This window comes from Microtus pennsylvanicus, chromosome 4 (genome assembly GCF_037038515.1).
Source record: "Microtus pennsylvanicus isolate mMicPen1 chromosome 4, mMicPen1.hap1, whole genome shotgun sequence".
NCBI classification, from domain to species: domain Eukaryota; kingdom Metazoa; phylum Chordata; class Mammalia; order Rodentia; family Cricetidae; genus Microtus; species Microtus pennsylvanicus.
In genome coordinates this window covers 768,842-794,086 of record NC_134582.1, presented here as the reverse complement: position 1 = coordinate 794,086, position 25,245 = coordinate 768,842, and the positions used below count along the sequence as shown (strand labels likewise).

Sequence of the window (25,245 nt, the reverse complement as noted above, 5' to 3'; positions counted from 1 at the left end):
GTGACCCAGAGGAATTGAGAGAGAGGGTATTTGAGAGTTGCAAGGTTGTCTGTAGGGCTTTGTCTTTGTTCCTGGCTCCTTACTCTCTCCATGCGACACTGCAAGAAGCAATTTCTGCAAGGAGCCTTGGTTTAGAAGTGTATTCAGAAACAAGTTGTGGGTAGTTTGAAGAACGGAGGCCGAGCTGGCATAGCAGGTCCTTCTTTTCAGTGGTCAGAATTGAGAAACAGTTTTGAAATTTACAAGGGTGCCAGTTTTCATTCAGTAGCAGTTCTTCCTCTTGTTCCTCACCCCACATTTGTATCTCTCTTCTCTATGATGAGATATCTACTTCCCCAACACACTCAAGTAAATACATCTCACTTCCTCTTCCTGAAAACAAAATGATTTCTGAACCAATACACTAGGGGTACCAACAGCAACCTAGGACTCTTTAGACTTAGTGAAGCTCAGGGATTTTTTTTGTAATGATTTTGATCTATAACCCCAGAAATGAGAGTATACAGACAAAGAACAGTGATCAATGGACCTTGAATCTTTTCCTATATAGTTATATATTTGATATATACTTGGTTTATTATTTTTGTTTGTAGTCAATTTATTTTGATTTTTTCATCTTCACTTCTATTTTTTTCATATAGAGAGGTATGTTCAGTGATAGATTATTTCTATTCATACCCCTTTCTTTCTACTGACCATAAAATACACTTGCTGTTGTTAGCTTATCCTTTTGCATCTTTCTTCTCCAAAATAAACAAATGTGATATATATGTATGTATGTATATATTTTTAATTATTTGAAAATTTATTTTATTTATTATTTTGTATACATATATGCATGTACCACAGTACCCCTATAGAGGTCAGAACACAACACATGGAATTGGTTTTCTCCTTCCACCGTGTAGGTACCAGAGGTTGTAATAGTTATCGGGCTTGATGACATGTGTCTTTTCCTGCTGAGCCAACTCACAGGCCACATTTCCCTTTTCACAGAAAAGAAAACATGTTTTTAATATATCTTTGTACTTTTTTTTAAAGTTCTGTGACTGTGTGGAAATTACTATCCTATTTTTAGTGCTCTCAGGAATGGATGTTCACAGTTACTCTCATGGATGGGAATTATTTCTTATATTTTGTTATTATAAACAATGTCACAATTATGAACAAAGCATTCCTGTGTTTGTTTCTATTGGCTGTGACCTTTGCTTAGAGAGACGATTCCTAGAGGACTTGGATCAAAATCCTAGACATATAGGTAGGCAGTTGTTTCCAGCTTGTTTTCATAAAGACCCATTGAGGACAAAGAGCATAGGGTAGTGAACGCCATACACAAGATACAAATATAAAATACCATGCTTGGCATCACATGGAATCAAATCAATGTCTTTGAATTATATGCATTTTTTTCTGAAGCTAACCCCATCAATGACCTTCTCTTTCTAAAAATCAAGTCTACATGTAACCTGTTTTACTCTCTTGTGCACTTGAGCCCCTTCAATCAGTCATCAATTACTAAAGAGTTTCCATTTTCATGGTAGGTACTACTTTGATAAATAACACAACTTTTGGTAGTATCACCTATTAAATATTATTCACTTTTCTCATTCAAAACACCTTTTTCTATTGTAAAAATCATGTGCTTTTACATAAGTGTAGAAACAAAGGCTAGAGTCCTTCATTATGTTTGGTTCTGCACAGCAAATTTTGTCATCAAGACATCTCTAACAGTAGGAATGATGTAACATTAAAAGACGAGCAATTGAGAATAGAAAAGCCACATAAATGGAGGTAAGTAAAGTAGGGTGAGGAATTAGTAAATAGAAATGGATCAGAAAGATACCAAGGATATTATTTCTGGAACCCTTTGTGATGGAGTCAGCAGTGAACAGAGTAATTTTACATTTGTTTTTTAAATTATTTCACACACACACACACAAAGTGGGGAGAACAACACCTTTAACTGTGTTGTTCAGTGCTCGAAAGAGTAGAATGTGGTCACATTATTAAGCTTTATTCTTTCATTTAGATAGAAAAACCAGTTATTTGGCATATAACGTACAACTTTGCCAACATATGTATCTATAGGATAAGACTGAACCAGGTCAAAGTTAAATAGCAAGTCTGTGGTAAGAAGGAGTGAAAGAAAGCTTTTATGTGTTACAAGTGTATATGACATTTTCTTTCTCTAGCCAATCTGGAAGTAGTTTGAACAATTCTGCTTTTCTAAAAGTTGTGGAGGGCACTGCAACGTTTAGTATTGCCCATGCAGTTTTATGTAAATTTGCATCCTGGTCAATTTTAGGCAAGAGAGCAAAAAGCAAAGTGATTGCAAGTCTCCTGAGCTCAAGTTAATGTCCTTCTGGTCTTGCTGAAAAGGTGACTGAATTTCCATTCCAGTTCTTGGCAGAAGGAACCATCTGGCAGAGACCCTGGGGCAGCACCAAAGGACCATTAAAGTCATTTTATCCCCTTCTCCTTTTGTAGTTGAAATACTTCTAAATGGGTGGGTGCACCCCTTGTGGTCCTGACTTCTTTGCTCATGTTCTCCCTCCTTCTGTTCCTCATTGGGACTTTGGGAGCTCAGTCCAGTGCTCCAGTGTGGGTCTCTGTCTCTATCTCCATCCATCGCCAGATGAAGGTTCTATGGTATTATGCAAAATTTTCATCAATATGGCTATAGGATAGGATCATTTCAGGTTCCCTATCCTCAGCTGCCCCAGGAACTAACTGGGGACATCGCCTTGGGCACCTGGAAGCCCCTCTAGGTCCAAGTCTCTTGCCAACCCTAAGATGGCTCCCTTAATTAAGATATGTGCTTCCCTGCTCCCCTATCCAACCTTCCTTTATCCCAATCATCCTGTTGCCCCAAGTTCTCCCCATCCTACCCTTCTCACTCACCCACCCACGGAGACAGTGGGGTTGATCTATTGGGAGCTCACCAAGGCCAGCTGGACTGTGACTGAAAAAGCATGGGATAAAACCGGACTCTCTGAATATGGCCGACAATGAGGGCTGCTGAGAAGCCAAGGACAATGGCACTGGGTTTTGATCCTACTTCATGTTCTGGCTTTGTGGGAGCCTAGCCAGTTTGGATGTTCTCCTTCCTAGACCAGGATGGAGGGGGGAGGACTTTGGACTTTCCACAGGGCAGGGAACCCTGACTGCTCTTCAGACTGGAGAGGGAGGGGGAGAAGAGTGGGGGGGAGGAGTGGGAGGCTGGGAGGAGGCGGAAATTTTTTTTCTCAATAAAAAAATAAATAAAAAATGCAAAAAAAAGAGAAATACTTCTAAATTCACTTGCACCTGTGATAAATAAGCCAGCGACATATCCCGAGCCATTTACCCAGGTTCCCCTAAATGGTGACAGCTTACAAAAAATAACAATGCCATGCTAGGACACTGACATTAATACAGAAGGTTCAACTTAGATTCCTCAAGTTTTGTTTGTACTCATTTGTGTGTGTCTTTGAAACAGGAGGACATCACAGAATGGATGTTACTATAGGAAATCATTTATTTTTTCAATTTGCATTGCTGACCTGGGGAGAATTATAGAAGAAAGGAAACAAGTGCTAAAATCACTTACCAGCAGTACTCAGAAGGTTTAACTGCAGTGATGCACATTTGTCTATTGAGTGTGGGGGTGGGGGAAAGGTCATCTACACTGCCATTGGTGTACGGTTGATGTTAAGGTTAAAATCGTGGGCCCACATCGGAGCAGTGGGCTGAGCTCCTAAGGTCCAGTTGAAGAGCGGAAGGAGGCAGAGTATGAGCAAGGAAGTCGGGACCATCAGGGGTTCTCCCATTGAGACAATGTGCCTGAGCTAATGGGAGCTCACCAACTCCAACTGGATTGGGAATGAACAAGCATGGGATCAAACTAGTCCCTCTGAATGTGGTTGACAGTTAGGGCAGACTGAGGGGCCAATGACTATGGCACTGGGATTTGTCCCTACTGCATGTACTGGCTTTTTGGGATCCTATTGTCTTTGGATGTATACCTTGCTCAACCTGAATGTAGTGCAGAGGGCCTCGGACTTCCCACAAGGCAGAGTGCCTTGCCCTCTCTTAAGATTGGAGGGTGTGGGGGGGGGAGGGTGTGTGGAGGGAGTGGGAGGGAAGTGGGAGGAGGGGAGGAAGTAGGAATTTGGAATGGTATTTTTTTAAAGTAATAAAATAATAATAATAAACTAAAATAAAAAATTGTGGACTTTCTAGGCAAGTATCTGGGTTCGAATCTTGGCTTGACTAAGACGTCAGAAAAAAAACACTAGGTAAGTTGCATGAAAATAGAATTAATTTATTAGTAATATACTTCTAAGATTTACAAAAGGATTAAATGGGTTTGCCTGGGGACCCCACTGAACCTTGGTGCAAATGTAGCTTTGTTCCTTTCTGTGGACTCTCCGACATCCTTTATACCTTGTTTCTAGACTGTTGTGTCAGCTGCTAATACATGGAATCATTTGCTACTTGGGACCTCAGTAGTGACACTGGGCTTGGACTTGGGTGATTCACATTATTCTTCCTGCCCTTTGTGATAAACTGTCTATTTTCATTCTTAGCCCTGTTATAACCTGTTTTCAGTTACCTCTTCTCTCACCTCAACTCCACTCACTGGATTATCCAATTCTTGATACAAAATCAGATCTCCCTCAACTCTTTAATCCCTTTCTCTCAAGACATATTCTTTGTCTAACTGAAATCTACTTGCAGAACACCCATATCCCACCAACCTTCAAATCCTTGGGCACCTTGCCTCTTATTGTGGACAGGATCTTTATCACAGTCCTTCTCACCATTTTCTTAGTCCATCTCTATTTTTCTTTGTCCCCTACAAAAGTATAGAAGTACTCTCTATCAGAGAGACACAGTTATCACACTTTCTAAGATTCAGAGAAGAGACAAAACCAAGGAATGGAATATCCACCCAACAAAAACAAGATAAGACATCAACATTTAGAATCACCTCAATCATCTTAACTCCAGGTGCCTGGACACCAGCACAAAAACACAAATATTAAGAGTCAAGATAATAAAACCTCACCATAACACACAACCCTACTACATTATACCCCAGAAAATGAAATTTAGCTGAAGCATAAGACAAGGACTTAAAAATAGCAATTATGATGGTATTCAGGTATTCATGGATCTTAGAGAGGATATATATAAATCTGTAATGGATTCTGTGAAAACACAAACAGTGAAATGAAATAATGAAATAGTTTAAGACATGAAATTAAAGTAGAATAAGTAAAAAAAAAGTTCAAATTGAAAGTCAGGTCAAAGGCACAGAAAATATTTTCAGCAAAATTATAGAAGAAAATTTCCCAAACCTAAAGAAGGAGGTTCCTTTCTAGGTACAAGAAACATTCAGAATACCAAGTATACAGGACCAAAATGTAATTGCCTACCGACATAATAATCAAAATACTAAACCTACAGAACAAAGAAATAATATTAAATGCTGGAAGAGTAAAAAAAATATCACCATGTAAAATATAAAGGCAGTTATGTTAAAATAACACATGACTTCTCAATAGAAACTCTAAAAGCTAAAAGGGATCAGTCAGGTGGTCTACATTTTCTAAGAGATTACAGACTAGTACATCAAGAAAAACTATTAATCACAATAGACAGAGAAAGAAAAATATCCACTATAAAACAAATTTAAGCAGTATCTGCCAATCCAACTCTACAGATGGCACCAGAAGAGAAAATTCAGTCTGAAAAGGTTAACCACAGCCATGAAGACACAAGAAATGAATAGTTCCAGACCGGTAAATCAAAAGAGAGGAAGAAAGCTCACACCATACAAACCAAAATAGCAGAAATAATAAACACTTCTCATTTCTAACTCTTAATTTTTAATGGCCTCAATTACCATATAAAAATCTAGACTAACAGATAGGATTAAAAACAGGATTCATCTTTCCATGCATCTAAGAAACACACCTTAGTATTAAGAATAGGCATCATAATCACAGCAAGTAAAAAGTATAGCCATTTTAATATGACAAAAATTGACTTCAAACCAGAATTAATCAGAAGATATAATGAAGAACACTGAATACTCATCAAAGGAAAAAATATGCCAAGAGGATATTGCAATCCTAAGCTTTTATGCACCAAGCACAAGAAAACCAAGTTCATAAAGGAAACACTACTACAGCTAAAATCATATATTACATTGTAACAAGGGCTGTGGGTTGACTATGTTGACTCCATTTTGGTACCTCAGACAAACTTTGTCTTTCTGATTGCAATACCAATACTGGTAAAGAAGAACTTAAGAAAAACAATTCTGGGAAGAAAAATCAGATATAGGCTCTCTGCAAAACTCAGTTTGATGTCTCTGGTTTTGCTAATCACATATTTTTGCTTTTATAACTATCTGCTTAGCTTGCAGCTTTGGGAATTCTACAAATGACTTACTAGATCCAAATTATCAGTGAGGGGTCAATAAGGGATGTAAACGTGTTTGATTAAGCAGGAAAAGATTGAAGATGGAGAATTAGAGAGCCATATAACAACTGTAGTCCTGAAGACACCAACTTGATGGCGTCATCTGAATTCTGGTTGCAGTCAAGTGTTCAAGAATTAGAAGTTCTGGCTGTTCAAGAACACAGTGGCCCATCACCACTGGTTGCCAGCAGCACAGGTGCAAGGAATTTCCAGGAAACTTCTGGTAGGAAGCTACTTGAAGCCTTTTCTGTGCAGAACTCCCAGACTTGCCCATCAAAGCTAAGGATGACAGCAGTACAAATTTCCCATTTGAAAACGTGCAATATTTTGGATCTTCATGTCACATGCGAATGCCATTTGCCTCAAGAGTTTAACTTGAAATCTTGCTGCCAAGAATGCTAGTACACACACTCTCCAAGATTTCAACCTCTTAAATGCAAGGAAGAATCCAGAAGGAGAGAACTGAGTTGCTTGGCAGTGAGCAAGTTGCTACACTGGCCACCACCTCCTTTGATTGTCTGAGATGGAGATTCCTGAAAGTCTCACAGCTCACATTTGTAGCTAAAGCTCCCACTAGTCATTCTGACACAGTTCCTCCCTTGTTAACAATATAGAATAGACCTGCAAAGTAGGAATTAAGATCACAGTTAGGAAACAATTGTTAACAAATACCTGCAAGATTCTGGGTGATGCTGCTGGCATTGAGATATAGACTTGGTGACCAATACCTAAATTTTCCTGAACTGAAACCCATATCCTGTGATCCTGTGTGGTTCCAGGTAAACCTAGATAATGGACCATATTTGATACAGTAGTGAAGAAGGCAGGCTTCACACACTTGAGATGTTCGTCCTTAAGTTGATGGCCCAAAGACAGACACATCTCGACTGAGGGCTGGGTAGAGGACCGTAGCCTCCCATGTGATCTGCAAGAAGAAAGGTAGGTTATCCCCAAGTCGTCTTGGTCACTGTTATAGCCAGGGTGACCACCTGTCCTGGAATGTGCAAGATCATGGGTTTCCTGAGACATGGGGCTTCAGTCTACTAGGTAGCTTTTTGGTGATTATAAAGTTTATTATCCAAATCAGCACACTTTTGAGAATGAAAGGCAAAACAGACAGGTAGATAGAATGAAAGAAAAGGAAAGGAATGTAGGAAAGGAAGGAATGTAAGGAAGAATATTATGTTAAGTACATAGATTTTCTGCATGGTGGGCAATAAAGATTTCTTTCAATACCCTAGGAACAGAAATATTGAAAGTATAGGAGGCAAAATAATTTTGTGACATTTGGGGTGTTAAAAGGTCTTCTCTGTACTCTGCCAAGAGTGGAAAATACCTGGTCTATAGCACCAGAGATGGGGTCTGTTTTCCTGAAAACGTCAATCTCCCTGGAAGAGAGGGCTGTTATAGCTGGGTAAGGATCTGAGCCTGCTCAGTACTGGAAGTACTATGGCTAGTCACACAGGGATAAAAGTCTGAACCCAAGTCACTGTACTGCACCTACTCTTGCTTCTCAGATGACAACTGACTTTTTCTTTTAACCGCAATGGAGGGCCCAGTGTTATCAAATGGTGGCAGCACAGAGCAATGTGGAACACAGAGGGTGACAGAGGAGTTTTATCAGGAGACTGGCACTGAGCGGAAGAGATACTGGGTATCAGAAAACCCCTGTCCATCAGTACAGTTGGGTTGGTGCTGCTTCCTGTTTCTCAGGGAACTATCCCCAAAAACCCAACATTTGCCCATGCTTATGGTCTTCATTCCCTTTAATGTACTTGCAAGAATATATTTCCTGGGAACTTTGAGACCACCAAGAGAGCAAAAGTGAAAAACGGAAGAGGAAGGAAAAACCAGTGGCAAAGGACAAATGGATGCAGAGACTTAGGTCCTCGGTGATGTGGAAGGCAGGTGAGGAGGAGGGCATGGGCTCTCAGCCATGTTTTACGGTGGTTTGTTTCTTGTCTATGGGACTATATGAGCTGCACAAAGCTCTTCTCTCAGCACACTGCAGAAGTGTTACATGTCTAAATATAGATTTGTGTAATCATTGCAGAATAAAACACTATCGCATGTGCATTTATCACAATGCGTGCAGCCTGTCTACAAGAGATGGACATGCAGTTATTTCTAATTTTTATTAACAGAACATATTTTAATAAATATTTACACATTAGACAATTTCCTTGCTAACTTTGCAAAGTTTATCAGTTTTTAGGATACACCTTTTGAAGTGGTTTTGGGCCTGAGGTTGTCTGTTAAAATTTCTCATATAGGCTGTTTAGCTCTATAAACACACAGAAAATTTAGGAAATCTATCAGTTGGCTTTTCTACCACAGAAATGTTTGTAGTCAGTCTTGTTAATAGAGGTAATCACCATTATTTCTGGTATCTCTTTGCACACCTAATAAAATAGTTGGCTTATAATCACTAATTTTTGTTGTTTACAGCTGGTCAGAGTAAGATCTTTGATGTTTCACATCCTCATCTGTTTTTATTTAATTGGGAGTATTTGTGTAACTTGTAACCTATAATTGAAAATATACTTCCTTTTTATAGATTTTATTTATTCTTTGCCAGATTCTCATGTGATTTTGCTTTGTTGTTGTATATCTGACATGCCAGACTTCTAAATTATTAGTTAGGAAAAGGTGTTGTCATATTTCTTCTAACTTTGGAGGTTTGGTGGTATAGGTTTAAAGTAGGTGAGGAAGGATGAAAGTTTCAGTCTGGAGAGATGTCTCAGTGGATAAAGTACTCATAAGTGCATGGACACATGTATGTATGTATGTAAGTATATATGTATGAATGTATATATGTGGAATAAAGAGACAGACAGAGAGGGAGAGAGGGAGGGTTGGAGAGAGGATCTGTCTTAAACCAAAGCCTGTATTCATACTTAGGTTTTAAACAGAACCTCCACGTTTAAAGATCATTTTCCTCACTCTTAATTTTAAATAAATTTGAAACTTTGGTCAATTCATTAGTCAGAGTTCTTAGTTGCAATATTTAGAAGTAACCCCAAAATGAAACAATATAGTAAAATGATATATATGCCAGCTGACTAAAGGATGGTCATTATCGTAGAAGTTGAATATGTTTTGGAGATCTGTGCAGTCCAGTGAGTTACCAGTACTTTAATGTACTTTAATAGGTGTTAAAATTTCCTAAGAAGGTATATATGGTTTTAAATTCACAACCAATATTTAAATGCTTTAAATCATTTTTAAAGGTGGAGATGGGAAATCCTTGGAGGTATTTGGTGCATTTATGACCTTGACTGTGGTGGGACTTTCACCAGAGTACTATATTCTTCTTTCTAAACCTGTGAGATTATATACATTAAATAATTACATTATTTATATCTATTTATATGTCAAAAAGAATGTTTTTAAGAGGAGGCATGCAACAATTTGGGAGGTGGCTCAGTGGATAAAATACTGGCATTTGTGAGAGCTGTTCATATCCTGAGATCCCTTGTAAAAGCCAGGCAGGAACGGCATCCACTTATACCATTAACACTTAGACAATGACAGGGATCCCTGGGCAAGCTGGATAATTAGATTAGTCAAGATTGGGTTAAGTGACGATTCTGTCCCAATAAATAAGGTGGAGAATTATCAATGAAGAACTCAACCTCAAGCCCCTATTGGCAATTACACATATGATTGTACATCCACACACTCATGTGCACCCCATACATAACACACACACACAATGGTAAGAAAGGATATGGAACACGGGATATGTCCCAGAATAAATGGGCAATGGAGGCAGCAGAGGCTTACTCAATGCAACTCATCATTTCTTTGCAGGTTACGGTGTTCTCCTCTGCCTGTGTTCTGTTTACAATATTTGCAAGTTCATTGGACTCTGTGAACTCAGGCTAAGGCCAACTAGAACCATCACTTTCTAAATGGCACTATTTTCTTCCTCCTGTGCTGCAATAGTAAAGCCCTAATATCTGATTGAACCATTTCTATTTTTTAAAATTTATTTATTTATTAAAGATTTCTGTCTCTTCCCTGCCACCGCCTCCCATTTCCCTCCCCCTCCCCCAATCAAGTTCCCCTCCCTCATCAGCCCAAAGAGCAATCAGGGTTCCCTGCCCTGTGGGAAGTCCAAGGACCACCCACCTTCATCCAGGTCTAGTAAGGTGAGCATCCAAACTGCCTAGGCTCCCACAAAGCCAGTACATGCAGTAGGATCAAAAACCCATTGCCATTGATCTTGAGTTCTCAGTAGTCCTCATTGTCCGCTATGTTCAGTGAGTCCGGTTTTATCCCAGGCTTTTTCAGATTTAGGCCATCTGGCCTTGGTGAGTTCCCGATAGAACATCCCCATTGTCTCAGTGTGTGGGTGCACTGGATGGAAATAGAAAACACTATCCTAAGTGAGGTAAGCCAGACCCAAAAAGAGGAACATGGGATGTACTCACTCATATTTGGTTTCTAGCCATAAACCAAGGACATTGAGCCTATAATTAGTGATCCTAGAGAAGCTAAATAAGGAGAACCCAAAGAAAAACATATAGGCATCCTCCTGAATATTAACCTTCAGCAAGCGATGAAAGGAGACAGAGACAGAGACCCACATTGGAGCACCGGACAGAACTCTCAAGGTTCAAATCAGGAGCAGAAGGAGAGAGAGCACGAGCAAGAAACCATTTCTGTCTTTAAGGAGATTGTTCAGAGGGCGTAGGCACTGCCAAATCGGCAGTTCCTCCCATCGTAGAGGTTCCTATTCATCATTCACGCAGTAGTTTTAGCTTTCTATCAGTCTTAATTATTGTTTTATTATTAATGGTTGATTGTTTTATCATGCATTATAAAATGACAACATATATCTACAGTGGCAGTTTTCTATGTGGTAGTTCAATTTTTCTAGAAGGATCAGTTTAGATTACTCTGCGATATAATTTGTACGTGAACAATGAGATAAAGACTCATTTCTTTCCTCTCTTATACTTTGTTGGAACAATGTATTGGTGCCCTGGAAACTTATAGGAAAATAGGCAAAAAGGAGTTAATGTGATGCCTCTGTAATGAAGTGAGTCTTAATGTGTCTCCTAGCTCTGTCAACAGATGGTAACACCAAAGAGCACTGATTAATTTTAAATGATAGAAATGCCTTTTTAAGGGTCTACAGCAATGCTGGAAGGAGGAATCTGTCTATCTCAATGAGTGGCGGCCAATCTTCATTCTGTTTGACTGATTTTTCTGTCTTGTTGTCTTCATTTGTTCTTCTGGGGAGAACTTTGAGAGTGGAGCGGTTTCATTTGTGTTAGGATGCTTCTCCTATTTGCTTCCTGATTGATTACTGGTTATGTGACAGTCTTATATTTCTACTATTTGCTGATTGAAAATATGTAGCTTTATATTGGGGAGAATAAGTTTACATTTCTAGGACCCTCATTATGGGGTGCCTTGCATTCTTTTGTCAATTACATAAAGCTAATTGTTGAGCTCTTTATATTACAGTATTTTAAAATTCTTCCAGAATCAGCTGACAAAACTGTTATTGACAGTTATATCATTTATTGCTATGTTTTTTTTCTTTTTTTTAAATTTATTTATTTATTAAAGATTTCTGTCTCTTCCCCGCCACCGCCTCCCATTTCCCTCCCCCTCCCCCAATTAAGTCCCCCCCCAGCCCGAAAAGCAATCAGGGTTCCCTGTCCTGTGGGAAGTCCAAGGAACCCCCACCTCCATCCAGGTCTGTGAAAAAACATCTTGACCAACAGCTATTTAAGAAGGATGGGGTTTATTTTAACTTTCAGTTCCAGAAGGACAGAATCAAAAACAGCAGGGAAGGCAGTAGCAAGAATCTGTCTGATCACATCTTTATGTACAAGAAACAGAGAAGAGAGAGAGGGAGAGAGAGAGAGAGAGAGAGAGAGAGAGAGAGAGAGAGAGAGAGAGAGAGAGAGAGAGAGAGAGAAGAAGTGAGGCAAGGCTATATACTGTCAAAGCCCACCCTTAGTGATATATTTCTTCCAGTAAGGTTCCACTATGTAATGGTTCCAGAATATCACCAAACAGCACTATCCATCAAAGACCAAGTATTTAAATACATGTACCTTTGTGGACAATTCTTATTTAAACCACTACATTTCCATCAAGAAAAAGTAGCTGCCTTGATTCTGTCTACAGTAATAATATCAATAACCTTGTTATAGGATATGATCATCATGAAAGTTGTAACTGGCTGGTTTTGTGTGTCAACTTGACGTGAGCTAGAGTTATCAGATGAAGGAGCATCAGCTGAGGAAATGCCTGAATAAGATCCAGCTATAAGGCATTTTATCAATTAGTGATCAATGGGGGAGGTCACAGACCATTGTGAGTCATGCTATCCCTGGGCTGTTGGTACCTGATTCTATAAGAAAGCAGGCTGAACAAGTCAGGGAAAGACAGCAGCATCCCTCCATCATCATCAGCTCCTGCATCTAGGATCTTGCCCTGTTTGAGTTCCTGTCCTAACTTCCTTCAGTGGTGAACAGTAATGTTGAAGTGTAAACTGAATAAACCCTTTCCTCCCCAACTTGCCTTATGGTCATGTTTTTTTTTTTTTTTACAGCAATAGAAACCTTAATTATTCAGTTACTAATTGGTAAGCAGCAGCTTTCTACACAGTAGGAGACTGCCACATTTTTTTTCCTATCATGATTGGTTGGGCCTGCTGCTGTTCCTAGTAAGATATTCTGAATTCCATTTTATCAATAAAGCTTGGTTTAACAAACAAAACAAAACAGAACAAAAAAAAGACAAATTAGTTCTGGGAGTGGGGTATTGCTGTGACAGACCTAACCATATTTTTGTGAAGGATTTTGGAACTTTGGGCTAGAGAGTCCATTGTAGAAAACCGCAATAGGTTCATAATACAGAGATCAATAGATTGTGGGGATACTAACCCCAATTGATATATCTACAGCACAACATCTGCACATAATACTTAGGGAACATCATGGAAGAGAGAGTAAAAAGGTTTTAAGAACCAGAGGATCAGGAAGTCTGCCCTGAGATTGTGTTTCTTAGACTTGATAGGGAAATTATACCTATGGTATCCCAACAACATGCTGTCTAAACAAGACCCGAATAATGATAATGTCATTAGATATGCTAACATGAAAGGGGGAAATCTCATGGGGGCTCACGTCTAGACAAAATACAGCAGGCCACTTAATAGTTTTTAAAGAGAGAGAATTATATTCTCCAAGGGTTGATCTCCTCTAATTTATTATACAATACAAACTTATCAACCCTCAAGTTATATACACACAAGTAACACTAAATTGACACAATACATTGTCATTTGATTCACTTATATATTTATATGTAACAATAACAAAAGAGGCCATCAATTTGAGAGGGACTGAGAGGACATGGGAGAGGTTGGAAATAGAAAGACAAGGAAGGAAGGAATGATGTAATTATATTTTAATTAAGAAATTTAACAATAAAAAAGATGCTGTCAAATATATAGGGACTTATCTTTGGTGGCATCAATTTGCACTCCTTTATGTGTGTGTTCAGGCTAAAGATTGATATCAGGTGTCTTCCTCAATCACTTCCCACTTTATTTTTTGGGACAGGGTCTTGACTGGCCAGAAAGGCCCAGGGATTCTCTTGTCTCTGCTTCTCTGGTACTGCAATTACAGGTGTCTAATTTTGCCCTACTGTTCACTTTAGTGCAGGAGATAGAACTCAGGCCCTCATGTTTGTGAAGCAAGCCCTTTACCAATTGAGCCATCTCCACAGAACACTGAGTTCATTGGGGATGTGTGTATATCACAGAATAGATGGCAAAGAAGAGGTGTGTGTGTGTGTGTGTGTGTGTGTGTGTGTGTGTGTGTGTGTGACAGATAAGATCTGAGATAGCAAAGCTTCCTGAATCATAGATACTACTGAAGGTACAGTTCTCTGATTGGCAGGAAGAAATGGGGAAATGAAAAGAATGAAATGAGCTTCAAGTTTAAAAATTACATTTAGTTTCAGTTTGGGGTTAGAATGGAGTTTGGAAAGTGCATAGAGGCTCGGAAGTCTCTGAGTTTTTTATGAGTAACAAACAGTAAAGTTGCTTCTAGTTGCAGAAGACTTCTTGACTTCAATGAAACCTGTTCTATGGACTTGTGCTTTGTATTGTGGCTACTTGGAGAGGCAGTGGTGAAAAGAAAAACTCAACTGCAGGGAAGAGCTGGCTTCCAGAAAGAGGCAAGTTCCCTGTGCTGGCCAGTGACTAGGAAGCCCTAAACAATACCACGTAGTAGCTGGAACAAGAGTTACAGCCCGAGAGCATTAATTTGCATCAAGGTGAGTAGCCTTCTTAGAAAGATTGAACTCAAGATTTTATGTAGCGCTATAAACTCATATCTGTGAGTCACATAAAATTACAAGCAATGCTGTTTATGGAGCTAAGGGATTTACTGGGAAGGGGAGGAGAGAGGAAGGAGGGATGGGAGGGAGGTGATGGAATGTGGTGGAAATGCAAAACACACTTGTATGAAAAATGTTCTATGAAACCTAGTACTACGATTAATATATACCAATAAAATACTGTGGTACATGTAGATAATGCAGGGCAGGAACACTACAGAAAACAGCTGTCATTGCTTGAATGTCCATGCTCTGTAAGCCTGTGATTTCAGTGACGGGCATCGTTTTGGTAAAATGATGCATTTAAATGCTTTTCTGTGTCCATTCCCAGAAATATTGTTTCACCATAATACAAATCATAATACAAAGATAAGAAAATTTGACATGACTTAAAAGTGTCTGAGCTATAATATTTAGTCTTCCCCCTTTTAAGAAAGGTTGAATGTGGTGACTTGTGTCTCATATCTAAAGAATTTTCATACTATGAAAAGGTTAGCAAACTTTTCCTGTGGAAGGCTGTAGTTCAAAAAATAGCCACACAACAACTATACAGATGAGAAGGGCTGTGATCCAGCTAACTTTTATAGAAACCAAACAATGGACTGTACTTGCCTCATGGCCCACAGTGTATAGTCTCAGAAGATCCCTGCTGAATGCAAACTAAGGATTCTGACTTGAATGGTGTGGGGTGTTAGTCACTCAGTGACAGTTTAATTATAGGAGCAGGACTGCAGCTACTGAGATTCTAAGAGAGCCATGGTGCAGATGATACCACAATGTCCAAACTGATGAAGACTCTCTAGAGGATATTCACTGGGGCTTAATTAGAAACTAAGACCACGCAGTTTGGATGCTCAACTTACTAGACCTGGATGGAGGTGGGGGTTCCTTGGACTTCCCACAGGACAGGGAACCCTGATTGCTTTTCGGGCTGAGGGGGGGGACTTAGTTGGGGGAGGGGGAGGGAAATGGGAGGCGGTGGCAGGAAAGAGACAGAAATCTTTAATAAATAAATAAATAAATCAAAAAAAAGAAAAAAGAAACTAAGACCATAGTGTTTCTGTGGAATCTGACTGGAGGTGTAAGGCCCGGAGCAGGTATCCTAGCATGCAGGCTTCCTCTACTTTTGAGAACAAGAACTGAAACAAGATCTCATACCTGCAATTTCTCCAATAGAAGTCATGAGTTTTCAGAGTAGCATTGCTCTCCTCTGCTTTCCCGTGGTTTGAGTATGGGAGCTATCACAGGGGTGTCCCAGGGTGAGTTTGGGAAGGAAAGGTGCCATTGGAGTAATTAAGAAAGATGAGAATTCTCCCAATCTTAAGAAGTAGTAGAAACACTTAAGAATCACAATGTATCACAGATTTCAGATGCAATGAAATAAAAGAAATGGAGAGGGGCTTACCTGTGTGGCTTGAAAGAATACATCTGAAGATGCTCCCGAGAACTATACAAGAAAGCTCTGGGGATAGACTCCTGTTTGTGTGCATTGCTGTGATGCTTTAAACAGTGAAAAAAAAATCCAGGAATATGTTGATTAATGGCTTTATCCAGGACAAAGCTCCTTTGCACAGACAGCTCTATTAGAAAAAAACTTCTCAAGCCAAAACCCCTCCATAAATCATGCAAAAAATGACTGCCAACCTCACATAAATATCTCAGCTGCAATCTCTATTTGTCTTTAGTTAGATGTTGATAAATAGGGCTTGTCCTCAGCAAAGTGGTAACAGCCAAACTTTTATCTTCAATTGCAAGTCTACTGGTACCTTTGTAAATGAATCTGACCTCTAGGCGCTCAGATTTCTAAACGTGAGCGCATCTGCGCTCTCATGTCTGATGAGCTGAAATTAGATGACGTGGGAATGAATTACACATTGTTATCTATTAGTTGGTATCAAGGCTGCTCCCATAAACCTAGTCTATTACTCCTAGAGAGGAAATTTCTTTCTGTTCTGTTTGTAGGTCACTGAGCATGGAAGAAGTCACATCACACCTAATTCCATTTAGATCTGTAGGAATACACTGTTACTCTGTCTGATTTGTTTTTCTACATCATACCACATTACAAAATCCTGACCCCTTTCTTTTCCTGAACACACACACACACATGTGCGTGCACACGTGCATTCATTTAGCAAATATTTATGTTTTAATCTCTCAAACCCTTAATTGAAAACTTAGACTATGATCTTTTAACAATTTATTTATTTTTATTTTATGTGCATTGGTGCTTTTCCTGAAAGTATTTCTGTATAAGGATGTCAGATACCGTGGAACTGGAGCCACAGATAGTTTGAGCAACCATGTAGGTCTTGGGGATTGATCTCAGGTCCTCTGGAAGGATGACTGGTGCTCTTAACTGCAGAACTCTCTCTCCAGCTTCTGATCTTTTATACTATTTATTTATAACTGTTGTCAGAGTGTTGTGTTATAGCATGTCACTGGACCATGTCCTTGCAATGTCCTAGCTTAATGTGGACCCCATTAGAACAGGGTAGGTAGTTGGGGGATCAAGTAATAATATAGGATGAACAGCAAACTGTACTGACTTCTGCAATTGGGAGTACAAAGAGTACAGTTTCAATCTTGATTGTAGCAGTATTTGTTTTATGATAGTGAAAAAAAGTAATCATTATCTATGATTGTTTAAGTAGTGTTTAACAAATTTATAGGGACCTTTTATAACCATTTCTCTTTTGAGTGATTTTATTTATTTTTAGGTCTAAATATTTCCATCTATTTTTGTGTACTACATGTGTACAGTGCCTACAGAGACCAGAAGATGATGTCAGGTCCCCTGGAACTGGAGTTACAAATGGCTGTGGGCTTCCCTGATGGTTCTGGGAATTAAAACTGGGTCTTCTGGAAGAGCAGCCACTGCTCTTCTTCTTGAGCCCTTTCTCCAGCCACAGTTACCACCTATTATCCACCCTGAAACACTTTTTATCACCCCCAAGGAAACTTTTAAAGTTAAGTAGTCACTCCTCTTCCTATTATTCTGTCAGTCTTTGCAACACCAGTCTGTTTTGTATGTCATACAGATTTATCCACTCTGGCAACCCTTTGTGCCTACACTGTTTTATTTATTTTCCATAACCATTCATATCAAGACATGAATCAATGCTTATTTCTTATTGTGGCAGAATAAAATCCCCTTATATGGTTATACTGAATTTGTTTATCCCATGCATATGATAAATTATCAGTTTGTTTTCACCTTCTAGTTCTTCTGAACTGTGCTGCTATGAACAGTGATGTGTGAACGAGTATTCAGCATCTGTTTTTAATATGATTGGGGTCCATTTCGAGGAGTGAAATTGTTAGGTCCTGATATCCTATTTGAGGAATAGAAAACTACTTTCCACAGCAGCTTCAACCTTTCATATCCCTCTTAGTTATACACTTAGTTATAAGTTGAAACAAAAGTTTCAACTTAGTCACAGCATGATTGGGTCTTCTCTTTTTTTATGAAGGCCATTTAAGTGACTATAAAGTGATTTCTCTGTGTAGTTTTTTATCTTAGTTATCTCATAACTAATGATATTGAAAAACTTTTAATGTGTTTGTTGGCCATCAACTTCTTTGAAGAAATATCTCTTGAAGAACTTTGCCCACTTTTAAGCTGGGTTATATATTTGTATATACCGGTCAGATATTTAATTCACAAGTGTTTTCTTTCATTATCCTGGCTGGGTTTGCTCCACCTCTACTTCCTGTCTGGTTTTCCCACCTATACTTCCTACCTGGCCAATCAGCGTTTATTTAAAACACGATTGACAGAATACAGACAATTATCCCACACCACTTCCCCCTCTTTTTTTTTTTGGCCCCTCATGTTACAGTATTGTTTATTTTGAAGTTTTCAATGTTTTTATATAACAAAATAAAATATAAGATAAAACAAAGAAACAATGCACAAAGTTGGACAATACAAGTCAGCAGAAGGAAAAGAGCCTCAAGAAAAGGCACAAAAATCAGAGACTCATTTGTTCATTCACTCAGGAGTCCCATAAAAATACCAGACTGAAAGTTCTAATAAATATACAGAGGACCTGATACAGATCCCAAGTCCTGTGCTTGTTGCTTTAATCTCTGTGAGTTTGTTAAGAGTGTTGCTCAGTTGATTTAGAGGGTCTTGTCCTCTTGACGTTCTCCATCCTCTCTGATTCTTACACTTTCTGCCTCTTCTTTTACAGGGTTTCCTGGGCTCTGAGGGGAGGAATTTGATGGAAGCATCCGATTTCTCCCCACTCCCCTCTTACTCTCTGTTTTTGCGTAAAGTCTGACTGTGAGTCTCTGTATTTGTTCACATCTGCTACAGAAGGAAGCTTCTCTAATGATGGCTGAATAAGGCACTGAACTATGAGCATAGCACGTCATTAGGAGTCTTTTTTTGTTACTAAAACACCCCAAAATATAGCATTTTCTTCTACCCTAAGTCTCTGGACTATCTAGTTCTTGATCATGCAAACAGGGCCGGATATGGGTTCCTTTCCATGGAGTAGGCCTTAAGTCAAACTGGACACTAATTGGTTACTCCCCTAAAACTTGTACCATCAGTGCCCTGGTTTGTTTTTCAGGCAGGAAAAATTGTTGATCAGAGGTTTTGTGGTTGGATTGGTGTTTATGTGTCTCTTCTCCTAACCTGCAGAGTCCTTCCCCAGTCCAGAGCACTAGAAGATGGGAGTGAAGGTTCTTTGTAGGCACCACCTAGACAATTCCATGTTCAAGGAGCTGTGTGGATGTTGTCCCTAGCAATGAGGTTTTGCTATCCATTTGCTGAGAGCAACCTATTATCGTGGCAATCTCCTGGGTTGTTTGGGGATTTCCACGAGACCCCTGTGGTCAACAAAGCAATTGGATATAATTCATTCCTGCTACTAGAATTTTGGTTTGGTTACAAGCAATGTCCAGATGGGTCTGTATTTCTAATTATTTCGAGACATCATTAGGATTGCCTTTATATATTTTAGAAAATGTTCACTGCACGAGGTTTTCATACCAACTCTCAAATGCCCAACTTTTAATTCCCACTTTAATGCCATTTGTTTGTATGTCTGTCCTTATGCCAATATTAAGGTCTTGATAATTAGCTTTGAACTAAGTTTTAAATGTGATGTAGGAATCACCGAGCCTTTTCTTTCCATGCAAATGTTGGCTGTTCAGGAGCCCTTATAATGCTGCATGAATTTCAGGATGAGATTTTCCATTTTTAACAAAAGGCCACTTAAAATTTTATTAGGGACTGTGTAAGCTCAAGATTTGATTGAGAAACATTGTCTTTGTAACATTGTTAAAATTCCCATTTTGTGAGCATGGATATATTCTAGATATATTTCTTACATATGCCTTTTCATTTTCAGACCTTCTTTTAAAAACTAGCAATATTTGTCATTTTCAACGTAAAGTATTGATTCACATACTTGGTTAAATCTATTCAGATGTGGTTTATATTTTGGATTATAAATAGAATTGTTTTTTAAACTTTCTTTTCATATGGTTTGTTTTTAGTAAATAACAGGCACAAAAGATTTTCATACACTCATTTCATGCAATTTTACTGTTATCTAAACAGAATTGGGTAGATGTTTTAGTTTAATATACAAAGTCACGAAGTTACTGTGCAGGGGACAGGATTACTTCTTCTTTGGCTGTGTAACTATCTTTTATTTCTTCTTGTTTATTTTCTCTGGGTAAAACCTGGAGAGTGATATCAATAGCAGGAGTGAAAGCAAGCATCTTTGTCTTGGTCTTCCTCTCAGAGGGACTTCCCCCGTTGAATGTGATATTAGATGTGGGTGTTTCCTAAGCATCTTTCACTAGTGACAGTTTAAATTTTCAGATTGTCAGTTTCCTTATTTGTCCTTCACCCCTTTTCTTCCCTGATGGATTCATGCCTTGATCTTTTCCAATGTCTATATGAGCTTCAGCTCCTTCAGTGTTGCAGCTCTAAACAACAACCTCCAGAGTGTGCAATCCTCTTCCTCGATGCTTTAATGCTTATTACAGGAACAGATCTTTTTCAAAGCTTCTCTTTGAGATACTTTCTCATCTCATATGTTTTATTATTACTTATTTTATCTATAAACTTCTCTAGTCATTTATTTTTGTGAAAGTACCTTCTACTGAATCTTGAGGTATGTTTTCCTGACTGGATTCAGTCTAGATCACATGGAGTTAAGGATGCCTGTTACTGTTATGTCTCTGAGATAACAGGTCATCCATTGGCAGCCAGCTAATCCATCATATCTTCAGGGAAATCATCCAAGTCCTGGCCACCATTTCATCTTGTTTACATGTTGATAAAGATGTTCTAAAAGTTGGATGTCTGAGTTTGCTGAAGTAACAGGGACTTCTTATGAATTATAAAAAATCCCACTGTAAACTCTGATGCCATAGTTGACAAATTCATTGGTTCAATGATTCTAAATGCAAGTTTATTTCATCCTCTAACAATTGTCTTCAAACTGGTTTTCTAGATAGCTACCTAGGGTAGTGTAGTGACCACACAGCATTTTTTCTTGTTAACGTTCAGGGAGGGGAGGAAAGAGGAAACCTTTTTCTGGCATAGAATGTAAATAATCTCCTTCATTCTAATTGGGTCAGCTCAGGCTTTGGCTCAGATCAACCAAGTAGAACAAGTTAGATCCATCATCTTGGGTATAGAGAAAGGAGTGGCCACTCAAACAAAGTCAAATTTCCCAAGAACCATGAAAAGGAAAGCGGGTGGCATTTAGTAATTCTTTTATTAATTCAGAGCAATCACCCAGAATCTTTAAGAGCAAACAAAACTTTACCCCTTCTATCTATAAACTATCACCTCCCACCATTTCTTGTATGCATTTTTCCTCTACTGTCCACAGCTACAGCAATGTTGAAAATCCCGGCTCCTGGCTTCGTGCTCTTATAGCTGCATGAGTTGCTCATTCCTGCACCTGAACTCGGTGTTCACATGATTAGGGCTCCTACTTATACAGGTTTCATTACACAGGTGAGCAGGTCTTTTCCCAATCACCCTCCCTGAAGGAGGCTTCTGCTGGGCTGTGAGTTCAGCAGATACTCAGACTTCTGAACACCCCATGAACTTCTTTCAGCATAACATGGAAGGCACTTTGCAAATAAGTATTTATTTTTATGTTTTTTTCAATATCTTTCTATCTTAGGAATAAATACCTTAGATCATAACATGCTTCTCTGTTATATTCTCTATTACAGGTATATGTTACATATACCTCTCAGGCATATTATCACCCCATCCATGCTCTGTACTTGTGCCATTTCCTGAACATAACCTATGTGACATACCTGTGGACATATCTTTATTTCCTTAAATTTTATGTGAAATATTTTCAAAATTTGTTAAAATGAACCATTTGCTCTTTTGACTGTCAAAAAATCAAATATAAGAATATTTATTGTTAAAATATAAGGTGAGAGATAATTTTGACTTTGTACTTCAAATGTGATTCAATACAAATCATTATCAGTGAGTATCAACTACTCCACACGAGTAACTAGTGGGGGAATATTTTCAGAGAACATGAGAATGAGAACGGACCTCATTTTTAATGTATGCAATGCATCCTGGCCTTGCGATTGTGGCCAAGTGCATCAATGTTGAAAATCCCAGCTCCTGGCTTGGTGCTCTTATAGCTGCATGAGTTGCTCATTCCTGCACCTGAACTCAGTGCTCACATGAGTAGTTCTCCTACTTCTACAGGTTTCATTACACAGGTGAGCAGGTCTTTTTTAATTAAAATTTTTCATTTTTCATACCAACTCCAGATCCCCCTCCCTACCCTTCTCTCACCCCCCACTTCCCCTCATCCCACCCCTATCCACTTATGAGAAGGGGTAAGCTTGGGGAGTCAACAAAGTCTGGCTCCCATCCTGCTGCATCAAGGCTGAGCAAGGTATCCCACCATAGGGAATGGGCTTCAAAGAGCCAGTTCATGCACCTGGAATAAATCCTGGTTCTACTGCCAGGGGCCCCACACACAGATCAAGCCAAATGACTGTCACCCACATTCAGAGGGCCTAGTTTGGCTCTTTGCAGGTTTCCCAGCAGTCAGTTCAAAGTCTGTTAGCTACCAATAGAATGAGTCAGCTGTCAGTCTGTCAGTCCAGAGTCCATGGCTCTCATAGTGTATAACTTTATGTGGTCAGTTCTGTCCTCCTACCTTTTTGTGGATTCTGAGGACCTAATTCAAGTCCTCAGGCCCATGTAGCAAGGCTCTAAATTGGCTAAATCATCTTGCCACAACCCTGAATTGTTTTTTTAGAGAAGGAAGAGAGAAATAATGAATCTTAGAGATTAATTCCATATTGACGGTAGATCATAGTTACATAAGGTGCAGCCTCCTAGGTGACTTGGTTGGAATATCTAATTTCTTAGCACTACATAATCATTTTAAAATAAAAAAGTGAAAAAAACCATCAGATACAAAGGCATATTTGTATGTCCTGGGCCACCATTCTTTTGTCGCTGGAAGTCCATTCTTTTGTTTGTATATGCTCAAGTCTAACCGGGAGATGCAGTCAAGGAAGGCAACACCTGAGTGTCTGTCTGCTATGCAGGCTCCTCCCATTAACATCTACTACTCACCTCCATTCACCTTCTCAGTGAGGAGTTCCTGGACCAGCCTATATCAAAAGAGCTCAACTCTCTTGCTTTGCTTCACTTTTCTTCAGGTACTTACCACCTACAACTTACTATATCTAGTGCGCCTTTAGTGTTGCCTCAGTCTCTTCCTAAGAAAGTAGCATGGGATTTTATTTTTAAGATATGGTTTTGTGTATTCTTGTTGCACAGAGCTGAGTCTGACATAGAGGACACACTCAGTAAAGAGCTGTCAACTCAAAGAATCTTTCTTGAAAATTATTTCTTGAAAGTAAACTGATTATCTGCCAGAGAAGTACCTGAACTTTACCCATCTCTGTATGAGAGCAAGGCTGCTTTTGAAGTTAAAACTTTTCCTGTGCTCAAACTTCAGAGAAAAAGATGCAGTTGATAACATCTGAGAGGAAGGAAATGGCACTTCATGTTGAGTTGTGAATATAACATCATACGCATTATTTTTTTTATACAGGCTAGCCTTCTGAACTGTTTCCAGAGATGGCTTGCATTACTTTGCTTTTGGCTATTCTTCATGTGCACAAAGGTAAAGACAATCCTATGTCTTCATTTAAAAGTTTTGCTGTGCTTTTGGTGTTTGGGTGTGACATGTGCAGGTTCCCTTGGGTAATTTCTGATTTGTTCAGAAATACTAAAATTTACAAAAGCCAATTTTGTAGGTGAAATTTTCAGGGTTCACTATGAACTTATTAGACTATTTGTTAAGTCTTGTAAGATTTATCTATTTGGTTTTGTCATCGTTGGATCTAACTCAGTTTATGTGATGTATTATTTTAGCACTGTGTGAGGTGATCTTTTGGGACACAGCTGTTCAACTCTCTAAGACCATGACTCTGGAATGTGTGTATCCATTGATGGACAACTTAACCCAGGTTGAATGGACCAAGATCAGTGGTGCAGAGACTGTGAACATAGCTGTTTACAACCCAAACCATCGTATGCATATAGATCACAACTACTTCCATAGAGTGCACTTTCTGAATGCAACACTGGAGTTCCGCAATATGAGTCTTTCCTTTTACAATGCCTCTGAAGCAGACATTGGCATCTACTCCTGCTTGTTTCATTCTTTCCCAGGAGGACCTTGGGAAAAGAAGATAAAGGTGGTCCAGTCAGGTAAGGAAAAACTTACTTTCCTTTTCTCTACTTAGAATGTTTAATTCGAAGAAATCTAACTAAAACCTTAAAGCACTATTCTGCTCTTCTTCCTGTTTCATTTCTATGTTCTTTGATGATATGTTTCCTCAGAGAGTAATGTTGTAAACCAATCCCATTTTTCTCAATTGCTGACATTTCTGAGTGGAGGTGTCTTACTGGTTTCAGAGATGTAGAAAGGTGAGCAGATTTACATAATCTTTACGACGATATAAGGTTAGATTCAAGTGATGTTGCCAACTTGTAGATTCACAGCCTGTCCCTTCTTTCAAAGTTTATCTTAGCAGTGTGAGATACCATTTCATTTTGTTGAGCATTTGGCAATAAATCTGAGCCCCTGGATAGCTAGAATCTTTCCTGCATGTTTCAATCTGAATTTATTAGCAAATTCTGAGCAAAGTTTAAGACAGAGTCCATCTTCAACCTATGTACTTCTTTTAGAAACTGACTGATGTATCAGAAAGAGAATAATGATTTATATTAAGTATGCTGGTGACTTTGCTTTGATTCTTCTCATATGGCAACATAGATTAGGTACGATACATCAAGAACACCTGGGTTTTATAGCCATCATTTTCTGTAAAATCCTGTGTTAGTGGTTTAGTCTTGCT

The 25,245-nt window shown here is 38.9% G+C and overlaps 1 protein-coding gene across 4 annotated transcripts in view; it reads left to right on the top strand.

The window, feature by feature from the left end:
* Positions 1-8,220: 8,220 nt before the first annotated feature.
* Positions 8,221-25,245, top strand: part of Cd226 (CD226 molecule) — a 96,914-nt gene continuing 79,889 nt past the window's right edge. For 3 of the 4 annotated variants that reach the window (XR_012910250.1, XM_075968105.1, XM_075968102.1), the window contains exons 1-3: positions 14,483-14,781; positions 23,934-24,005; positions 24,257-24,595. Coding sequence is in view for 3 of the 4 variants with exons in the window: in XM_075968105.1 (XP_075824220.1) it covers positions 23,960-24,005; positions 24,257-24,595 (385 nt within the window). In the remaining variant the exon portion in view is untranslated. Of the gene's footprint in view, positions 8,380-14,482; positions 14,782-23,933; positions 24,006-24,256; positions 24,596-25,245 lie in introns of those variants that run through there. The other variant, XM_075968103.1, reaches the window with a different exon arrangement.